Source organism: Lethenteron reissneri, chromosome 10, assembly GCF_015708825.2.
Source record: "Lethenteron reissneri isolate LAM-NWPU_2019-01 chromosome 10, ASM1570882v1, whole genome shotgun sequence".
Taxonomy (NCBI): domain Eukaryota; kingdom Metazoa; phylum Chordata; class Hyperoartia; order Petromyzontiformes; family Petromyzontidae; genus Lethenteron; species Lethenteron reissneri.
Genome location: NC_083788.1, coordinates 14,136,608 through 14,147,422, shown reverse-complemented (window position 1 = coordinate 14,147,422; position 10,815 = coordinate 14,136,608). Strand labels below are relative to the sequence as shown.

The window sequence follows — 10,815 nt, the reverse complement described above, 5'->3', positions numbered from 1 at the left end:
CCCAGGGGGGCACCTCGACCAGTTTGGGGATATGGTCTGGAAGAATTTAGCCTTCCGTTGGTTAGTGAGATATGTGCCATGAAGGAACTGAAATTGAATCGTCCTGAGAGGGAGGGATCTTAGACCTTGCCGGGGGTTGTGCCAAATTAGTTTCCAAGACTATGATGGGATTGGGTGGCCCAGCGTCCCCTCCCAAAGTGCCCTAGTCTTTGGTCTCACCTCGGTATGGCCCAGGAGTAGGAGTTGGTATGTCCTCTCCTCCGTCAGCCATACCCATATCGGGGAGGGGATCTTTTGGAGGTCAACACCCCTTGCCTTGTTAATAGAATCCCTGATCTGGAGAAATTTGAAAAAAAAATCGCTGTTAGGGATGTCATCGCTTTCTAATGTTTTTGGAGAGTGTCCATCCCCCTTTAGTCAGACGAGAGATCACCCACCCTCCTGATTCCCACTCTTTTCCAAGCCGGCCAGCTGACACCCTTGCCCCCAATAATCCTACATAGGGGAGAGTCGCTGGAGGCCAAAGGTGATATGGATCAGTTTATTTCTCAGGGTCCAACGGGTTGTGTTGACTGAGGGTAGTGGTTTGAAATCCGAGGGCTTATCTCTAGGGTGCAAGTGGACTATTGCCTCAAGGCTCCAGGGGGATAATGATGCCTCTTCCCACTTCTTTCAGGAGCCGTCTCTTCTTGTTGAGGCAATGCTTGACCATAAGGAGGCCTCCCGATAAGTAGTACTTCGCAAAATCAGGTAGCGCCAGCCCGCCGCATTTATTCCCCTGAGTTAATGTATGGTTGTCGATCTTGGCCACCTTGTGTCCCCAGACAAAGCAGGATACGAGGGAGTGGAGCTTACTTAAGAATGTCTGAGGTATCTGTCGGAATCATCCTGAGATGGTAGAGGGCCTTCGGAAGGGTCATCATTTTGACCAAGTGGACCTGATTGGGGAGTGATAGTGGGATATTGTCCCAAACGGCTAGGGAGGCCTCAATCTCCAGAAGAAGGGGGGGGGGGGGAGTTCTGTTTGAAGAGGTCCGCTAGGTTGGAAGTAATATTCACCCCGAGATACCTGATTTGGGAGGGGCACAACCTGAAGTGGGAGACGTTGGGCAGAGGTGTTCCCGAAATCGGGTACAGAGGCGTGATTTCTGACTTAGGAATGTTGAGTTTATAGCCTGAGACTGCACCGTACTCCACAATAAGCTTCGGGAGGGCAGGTATTGAGGTGTCCATTTTGTGATAGTAAGCAGATCGGTGTATAAATTGACTTTATTTTTCGACTTGCCCGTAGCATATACCTAATATGAATACCTAATACCTCCTGGCTACTTCGTATCCTGGCTGCCAGAGGCTCAATTGCAAAGAGGGGGGGGGGGGGGCAGGATAGGGGGCATCTCTGTCTCGTGCCTCTAGTGAGGGGGAACCTCTGAGACAAACCCATTAGTAGTACCTATCGCAGTCAGATGATCATAAAGGAGTCTGCACATGTAGATGAACCGGGGAGGGGGGGAGGCTAGACTCTGCATGGTGCCAAAAATACACATTGCTGCGGAGGAAGCTGGTAGGAACGTTGGGTTGCTCGGTCAATGGCCAGGGTCAACGGCGGCGTGGTGTATTCCGCAAATATGCCCGACTGTGAGGGCGGGCACAAGTCGGCGTGATTAGGTTAAACGTTGAGTTTTATAAGGGCTCCACGGGGTGACCAGCCCCCCCCCAGCCCCACCCTCCCCACCCCACCCAGCCCCTCCCCACCCTCCCTTCCCATTTTTGGATGCACGACGGGCGGACGGATACAATAATCCCCTGTGGGCTGGTGTAACCAGGAGGTTCTAACAGTAAAACCCCCACTGTACCAAATCGAAAGCCTTCTCCCCGTCGAGTGCAATGGCTTTCGTGCTTGACCTGCAGTTTCGATGGCGGACTGCGTAGCGAGTCCTGACTCAGGGAGTTGGGGGGGATCTCTATGTCCTCCGGTGACAGCTATAAAGTGAGGCGATCCGCCACGAGGCGTGTTGTGTGCCGTGCATTGCCCATGAGAGCGGCACAGTGTCGTCGTGCACGGGAGGAAGAGGGGTTGAAGAAGAATACAAAACACTCCCAGGGGAGGAAAGGGGCGAAGGGATTACCAAGATGGTAAAAGTTACCCATACAAATGTTAACAGTAACAGGACAGCAGTATTCTTTGGCTCTTTCGGTAAAGTCACGTAGATAGAAAAAAATAAAAGTAAATAAAATACAAACTACGACGCTTCGATTACAACACAAGCGATGACGATTATTATAGAAGTGACAGCACCTAAGCTCATACAACAGTTTTGAGTTTTTTTTGGTGTGGGAAAAAGACGTCTTGGTGCCTGGGCTTGTTCAGCAGCAGGGAATTAACGTCACTAATTGCGGTGAGTGGGGGAGAAGCGAGTTCCACACTACAGCGGCAACATCAGAGGATGTGAGCATCCACCTTTCCATTCAGTGCAAATGTATTCAAGCAAATAAAAATGTTCTATTTGTATATTCGAAAGCGTTGTGTGGAAAAGTACATTTGATGGCAGTCAATCTTGGATATACCAACACTGGTGCACTGTCAATAGCTTAGGATATAAACTATTATGTTTAACTGCTTGACCATGGTCATGCCATAAGTAGTATGTTAAATGTGTTGTGTGTACCCGGATAAGGGCAAAGCTGAAGTTTGGGGTTAAGGATACGGTTCCGAGTTTGGGGGGTGTAATGCAGCTTATTTGCAAAAGTGCTGGAAAAAACAACACGTGCCACATGGCCAAGTAGCATCTGTGCAAATACTCCCCTGGACGTGACCTCTGTAGTATCGCTCAGGTACGGGAAGGCTCTGGTGTAACTTTGAACACACCACTCACTTTATTGGTCTGGACAAGTGTGTACATTGAGCCATGGTGACATTGTAGCTTGTACGCATTTCAACTTGGTTGACCACCCAGATAAATTTGGGATGTGACGCATTTTGGATTTTAATAGGCCTGCAAAGGTGAAATCTTAAAAATATATATACTGTAAGATGCACGTGTAACCGGCTCGCCCTACCCCTCTCCTCCCGTGATCGTAACGAGGGGACAGACGGGTTAATAATAGTCGAGTTTGGAGGCGACGCGGGGGATACTCTCTGCGTGGTGTTCTGCCCTCCTCTTGAGGGTCGAGTGACTCCACAGAGAGGTGTGAAGCCGCAACTCTTTATTTCAAAGTGCTCTGAGCAACATTCGTGCATTTGTACTAATGACCAGATGCACACCAATCGACCCCACGTTACACACTTCACTGCTCAAATCCCTGTTGGTGGAATTGAGTGAAAGTGTTGATATTCTGCACCCACGCCTTCATAGGTGCTCGTTAACAGCACTTGCCCCAATAGTCTATTAGGCTATATGGGGGATCTTTGTATGTTTTTTTAAGATTTCACCTTTGGCTTGCCAAGATGTCTCAGCGCGATTGCGCGATTGGCGTCACGCATGACACGAGATGAGGAATGCATCGGGATCTTGTCCAGAGCAGTGCAACACTTCGTGTTACTAACTCGCCATAATCGTCAATAATGGCGCAAAGAAGCCAGAGGTAGTCTCTACCATTCTGGCCTGGCACTTGTTAAAACGTTAATTTCTTTAGCACCGTACGTAGCCAACCGCGCTAATAGGAGGTGAAGGGAAAATGATAGCAACCTAAACACGACAAGTAGTTCTAAAGAAATGCGTTTTCATTCTAGATTTAAAAGTGCATAGCTCCAGCGGCTTCCTAATATCGGAAGAGCGTTCCAGACGGCCGCAGAAGCGCGTCTGAAAGCGCGCCTGTGCTGTGAAGGGCCATTGCCCGAAACGTCACCTGTTATCTATATGTAAGTTTGCTGCTGTTCGTGTATTAGTGGGTGCACGCTGCTGCCAATGCAGCTGCCGCGCCACGGGCGGACGGGGGCGACTCAGCTCACCCCGGGGAGCCGCAACCCTCGGGTGACGCGCCCCCCCCCCCCCACCGACGTGTGCCGGTGTCAACGCTGCTGGTTCGACAAATCTGGCTGCGTACCCACCGGATTATAAGACGCAGCCCCTCGCAGCCTTTCATTTAAATAGCAGGGGGTGGGGGCGGTGCGTCTTATAATCCGGACTAATACAAGAACACAGATCGGATTATAAGACGCACCCCCTACTTTCACTTGAAATTAGACGGGGGGGGGGGAGTGCGTCGTATCATTCGGATAGCTGACACTGTTTGGGGAACACGTGGCTGCTCGCCCTCGTGGTGTGACGCGCGAGAGCTGCGGAGTGCGTCTTACAATCGGCGCTTCGCACGCCGCGAACGGCGACACATCTCAACTTCCGGGATTCCCCGCATTGGATTTCCCACACCGCATAAGCCGCCCGGCGTCCGTGTCGCGGGCTCCGATTGGTCGCCGGTCACTGGCGGCGAGTCGCCGCGAAGACCAATCGGGGGCGGCCGCGCGCCAATGCGCGCTGGGAAATGTAAAGTGCAGGGTGCGCGATTCTTAGGTTCCGTGTGGAGGAGCAGCAGCAGCAGGAGGAAGCGATGGCGGCGGCGGCGGCAGCAGCGTCTCTGAGCGCGGCGCTCGGGCTCCGTGTGGCGGCCCGGGCCGGGGCGACAGCGGGCGCCTTCGCCACCAGTCGCTCCGGCTTCCTCAAGCGGGTGGTTTCCGCCTCGCCACGCTGCGCCGGCGGCGCGGCGATCACGGCCAGGGGCCTCGCCGAGACGACCACGGGAGCCATTCTGCCCAAGCCAGAGAAGGTGGCGGCGGTGTGGGAGGGAGGGGAGTTGGTAGCCGTGGGGTCCTCTTCCTACTGTTGCTTTTGTTTTGCGCTCTCCGGTTGCTTTGCTTACGGCGAGTAAACGGAGTGGAGGATTTCCGAAAGCATTGCAATCGACGTGGTTTGTTTACGAGGCGTGAAAGTGACACCGGATAGCGACGCGATGGGGTTCGGTATAACATGGCTGTCAAACTCGACGCGTAAGGTCGCGATTAATAATTCACATTTTTATTATGTTGCCTAACCCCACTATTAATGTTTGATTAAGGGCAATTCACATCAAAGTGCGGAGTCAGATTCTCAAGAACAATGTTTTCGCCGAGATGCGGTCAAAGAGATGTGACATCAATACAGTTTCACGGTGACGAGGGTGTCGTGTTGGTGTACTTACGGTGATTAACCAGAAGGGTGTGTGGTGTCCATTCTATAGAATACATTATCCAGGGCATTGGTCGTGTTTTGTTTATTATTAATCAATGCGAAGTAAAGAGGTAGGGGTGACATGATTATCACATTGTTGTAATCTAATCGTTGTTTAGGATATATGTACACAACACGAGCAAACGGCAGTGCATTCACATTTGCATTTATTGCATTCAACGCTGTGCAGGACTGGTCGGGAGAATGAGACGCAATTAGCTCCGCTTTGAGCGCAGTGGGGGCCGCCTCCGGTGGGTCGCAGCACTGCACCAGAATTCTGTATTCACAGCTGCGGTGATGGCTCGGTGCAGCTACAATGTGGGACACCTTTCCTGGCAGTGACAAACTACAATGTGTTACCCTTGCTGGCAATAAAACGGGTGTTAAGATGTTAAAACACCAAACAGAACCCCTTTTTAAGGAATCATGTCTGCATTAACTACACCAACTTGTGGTGAACATGCAAACAAAAAACATGCTCTGATAAATATATGCATTCTTTGAAAACTGTCTGTTTGCATCTTCAGCACAAGTACGTGTGGTTGTTGCAGACAGGATTCCTTGAAAAATGATTCTGTTTGGTGTTTTAACATCTCAACACCTGTTTTATGCCAGAAAGGGTAAAACCTATTGCTAAATAGCTAAGTGTGTAGTACAGGAGATTCCTACAAATGCGACTTTGTGAATGCTACAAATGCTACCACGGTCGATTCGGCCACATCATCGGCATCTTCAGCAGCAACAAATATTCTTACATCAGCAGGATCACAATCATAATTACTGTATTAACGATAATAATCAAACTTTATCGATTCGCACAAGGTGACGTTTGTGTGTGTGCATTCTCTCCTGTGGTTGGCTGCCAGGTCTCACTGGGACTGACAAAGGTGTTCACGGTGGTTATCCCATTTCTTATCCTCGGAGCCATCGCGAGCAAGAAAGGAGCCGAGCTGCTGGAAGAACACGACATATTTGTGCCAGACGATGACGACGACGATGATTAACGTATGCACAATAACTACACTCTTAAACCACGAGCCCATTATCAACACCTTTTAGCAGTTTCACTGATATGTAGTATTGTTTAGACACCGTGTGTACATGCTTATTTAATTTGTATCAACATTCTGGTTTTATTTTTGTTAATACTAATTACAAAGCTGGCAACTGACATCTCAATCCTTGTTTTTTTCTTTTAGGGCAGTGCAAAGTTGGCATCGAATGTCTTCACAAGTGGAACCTCCTGATGGCCTTACTCGTACCTGCATGAATGACAGGATGGTTTCACGACGTGTTGTTTTCTGCATGTTCTCCACCAGTGGCTGGTCTATGGGAAGCTCTTGTGCAATGCTGCCACCTTGAGCTCAAATACATTGCGGTCTTGCTCCGTACACAAATGGTGTGAAACACTTAGTGAGATATTCTATATGGCAACAATCTTCAGAGGACTGAAGAAGCTGTGGCTCAAACCAATTACATAATTAGAAAAATGTCCATGTATACATTGCAAACAGATTTTCATTCCAATAGGATGTACAGCTCAGTTAAATTCCCGTTCCACATTGTGCATGACGAGTACTGCTTGCTATGAAGGCGATTGGTTAACATGTACCAAACTTTATTACACAAATTGGTAAGCTTCGGGGTGGAAATACATGCCTAATTCATCGTATAGAATATTTGGTAAGTGTATATCACAGAAGTGTTGTTTTCTTCCCCTCTGGATAGGAGCCGCTGGTTGTATCTTGTTATCTACTTTACATCTTGCTGTAGCCCAATGTTTGCGATGTCCACTTAATCTAAAACCTGGGGATTGGGAGCATCATACACTGTCAATCTACATTCGTCTGACTTGTTTTTAGGCTGCAACTAAAAATGCCATAGTTTTGCATTACCACTCTGGAATGTTAACATTGTTACTGTCAACCAGACAATCATTGTAATGGGCAATGGAAAATAAATTGAATCATTTCAGTGTCCAATTACACTTACAGAAATGTACTGCATCCCAAGTATATTTATTATGTGACCAAGCCTAATGGATGTACATAAAGGAAAAGCAATAAATCAAATTTTAAGTTTCATTGCCTTTCTGTATTTTAATTGCTTAGGACTTGGGTATTAGACATTTTTCACAAGCCTTTGATGGCAAATGCCCAGTCATAATGATGGTTAATGGTGTCATTGGCACCATGGTCGGTAATAAGGACTATAGCACCTTGGCTAAGGTACACACTGCAATAAAAAAATCATCATTTTCAGAGTTTTATTGATGCTTAGCATTATATCCACAACGACACAATGCAGGAAGGTTTTGCAACACATTAACCCAGTGTATGGCATGCTATTAACAGGTAACAAGTGTTAGTCATCACAGTTATCACAAAGTGCTCAAGATATTCAAACTGAAGTTTAGAATGAGTAAATAGTAAAAATGTTGCATGTTGGTGTAGTATTTTTTTATTACCAGCCTAGAAACACCAATTTCAATTTATAATGTATTCCTTATTTCAGGAAAAAAACCGAGGGTGTTTTTACCTTAAGTTCAAAAATAACAAGTACAGTGTTTATATCTTACAGGCAGACTTATAACATATACTGAATGTCTTGCATGAACAAATTAACTTGTGAATGTATGGGCCATATCAGAATCATTAGCACTTTGTAACATTCGTGATGGCTCATCCTTGCTAATCACATAACGTTTAATGTTGCTTCTCAAATCATATCCACGGCCCGTATTGTGCACGGGTCTCTTTTAACTCTTGTGTTAAAGGTGGCATCTTGCTGTCAAGGGTTGTGTCCCGCAAGGAACTTGGACAAAAAGTCAGTGGGTCGAGGTTTCTCAGACTCTTTGAAGTATCGCATAATGTGTGTCCTCTGCTTCCACACATTGATGGTCTCATCCAACTCCATCTTTCCCTAAGGTGGGGGGGGGGGGGGAACGCAAACACCGCATTCAGAGAGCTGCCGGTCGGGTCTGCACATCCATGAAACATGCAAAACGATTTCAATAGTTAAAGTTCAATGTGTGTTTTTAAGGAGAGCAGACAAACGAAGTGTTACCTGCAGAAACAAATGGTTGGGGAAAAAACAAAGAATGATAACATGTCCCGGTTTTAACCTGTGCAACCAACCTTGTTTGAATATTAAAAGCCGAGTAACATCCTCGGCATTCATACAACTGCACACGTTGCAAAAAAAATGGTTAACCAAGGGTTTTATTTTAGGCAAGATGAAGGAGAGTGATTGTCCCATCGCTAATTACACCTATTCGAACGATTGGATTTGTACGGTGCGAAATAAGTTCAACAGTACAATGAGGGGTATGAACATATACCTTGATGACCAGCATGTCAATGACTCGTGGGTCGGACACGAGTGCATTTTTGTTGAACATCTCGCGCACTTTATCTCTTGCTTGCTTTGTGGTGATGTCCAGCTGGAAACAATGCACTGTGGGGAATATGAATGTAAGATTTAGTACGTAACATTTAATTTAAACACAGAATTTCTCAACTCCAGATATATATGTAGCCCAAGCTCCAGCTTTAAAAATTTACCAAATAAGATGTCTGCATTGTTGATGATCCGACAAAAAAATTGGGGTGTATTTGTGGATGAACATACAGTATTTGCAAAGAAATAATTGAGATGTGCAGGTTTAGAGCAGCAAACATTAATACTGAGAGTTATCCGCTAATGTCCACAAATTATCCTATACGCTCAGTGGCATACAATTTGAGTGCATTGTCAGACCCACATTGACCCATCGCACCAGGGGCCTGAGTACAGAAAAAGTTCGCAAAACCTCCCCGAGGTTGACTCCGCCTTAAATGAGTACCGGGCGTGGAGCTGGCCACCCACCCCCTCGTGTGCCGTGCTGGCCTCCATCGGTGTTGCTTGCTAACGCGACACTTGCCCCAAGTCTGAGGACTACACGGGGGACATGTGAGGACGCGGAATTACGCGTAGTCCCAACCGCACGAAAAATTCCGCCGGGAACCAGAAATTAATAGAATTCGACACCAGATTCACCGTGGCCATCCTAATACCTCCAGATATGACACCTGCAAGCCATGACACCTACAACGTATGATTCATGGAACCACGCCACATCTCACCTATTGGTAACACTTGATGTGGCACAATGTTAACGGTAACAATTTTGTACGTTCTCAATTAAAATGGCAACTCTTTAAAATGTGGAGATATCACATTTAGTCTATAAATAAAACCCGGTACCATTAAACATTGGCCAGCCTCTAGTAGTGAGTGGTACTGTACCAAAGTCAGCTCTGGCCCATGGGCTATTTAGGCGCCTCCGTCCACTCGGACAACTTACCCCATCCACTGCTGCTCCTGTATCATGCATCACGGACCAGGCATGAGTGGCTATAAGCAAAACCTCAAAAGCATGCGCCAAACGGATTGAGGCACTTGCCATAACAGAGACATGAGATATGGGATTCCAGTCATAAGGTATGAAAAAACTACTTTAGGAGAGGCACGGGACACACACAAGATGGGGGTTTTGCTTAAAGGCGCAGGAGACATGAGAACTGAAAGTAAGGGACAGGGGCGCGGGGAGGCGAGGTATAGAAGCTGCTTCATGAACGAGACGGGGGACGCGGGGACACAAGGTGAGTGAGAGAGAGAGATGCTTATTATGGACCAGGGTGACCTTAGACCTGAGCCCGGTCGTTCCCATCGCCGGCCCCAGCAGCGCACTCCGTTACTCACCGGCGACGGGCGCCTGCCTGTACCACGCCCTGTAAAGGTCCCGGGCCCTGCGCTTGGCCTCGTCCACGTCCCGGGACAGGATGGGCTTCACCGCCTTGACCGCGACGCTCGCCGCCTTGTGCACTGCCGCCATCTTCAAGTGGAAGCGCGGCCTCCCCCCCCCCCCCGCTAAGTGGGCCCCATGAGCTCCCGCGCGTCGCCCACGTGAAGCTACGGCGGCCATCTTACGTGGGGATAGTGAAGGCGCAGCCCTGCAATGACCTGCTGGCGGGAGTGCGCTGTAACTGCCTAACTGGATAGACGAATCCGCGACTGAAATTATGTTAATGTGAAATTACGGCACCTCCCACACAGATAGGGACAGCTGTGACAAGTTCGCGCGCGCGTGTGTTTTTGTAACAGCATTGTTTGGCTATAGCGAGTTGGCAGGAGTGCATGAGCACGAATATACAAAAACACTCAACACATTTGTCATGAACTACTGTCTAGGGCCATCGCCCGATGCTTAACTCCTCACAAGGCTGTGCGACTCACGAGCGAGCATGGGATGGCACACGAGTCACGCGGCTTCACGGTGGACGCAGTCAACAGGGAGGAGGAGGAAACCCCCACAGCCAATGGGGCATCCCCCTCGCAGTCCCAGAAGTCGCGACATGATGACGTCAACACCTGAGGTCACCCCCCCCCTCTCTTTAATTGCGTCATCCACCCCGCAACTCCGCTTTAGGGCATTGTCTCTGACGTCATCGCGCACCCCGCTATCCGACACCGACGGCAAGGGCGTGACGTCAGAACGCGCACGCTTCCGTTAACTCGCTGGCGTCGCCACGCACGGGCGTGACGCCACCGCGTATTGTGTGACGTCAGCGCG

At 48.5% G+C, this 10,815-nt stretch overlaps 2 protein-coding genes across 2 annotated transcripts; one reads left to right on the top strand and one right to left on the bottom strand.

Annotated features, from left to right (window-relative positions):
* Positions 1-4,500: 4,500 nt before the first annotated feature.
* On the top strand, positions 4,501-7,285 carry LOC133340984 (essential MCU regulator, mitochondrial-like). The gene is made up of 3 exons (XM_061549543.1): positions 4,501-4,761; positions 6,068-6,206; positions 6,401-7,285. Exons 1-2 carry the CDS (start codon positions 4,546-4,548, stop codon positions 6,203-6,205), a joined length of 354 nt encoding a protein of 117 aa, XP_061405527.1. The 5' UTR covers positions 4,501-4,545; the 3' UTR covers position 6,206; positions 6,401-7,285.
* A 168-nt stretch (positions 7,286-7,453) lies between these two features.
* Positions 7,454-10,127, bottom strand: LOC133340983 (NADH dehydrogenase [ubiquinone] 1 alpha subcomplex subunit 6-like). The gene is made up of 3 exons (XM_061549542.1): positions 9,945-10,127; positions 8,542-8,657; positions 7,454-8,123 (listed from the first exon to the last, which is right to left on the bottom strand). The coding sequence occupies exons 1-3, from the start codon at positions 10,075-10,077 to the stop codon at positions 7,992-7,994; spliced, it is 381 nt and encodes a 126-aa protein (XP_061405526.1). The 5' UTR covers positions 10,078-10,127; the 3' UTR covers positions 7,454-7,991.
* Between the last annotated feature and the right edge of the window lie 688 nt (positions 10,128-10,815).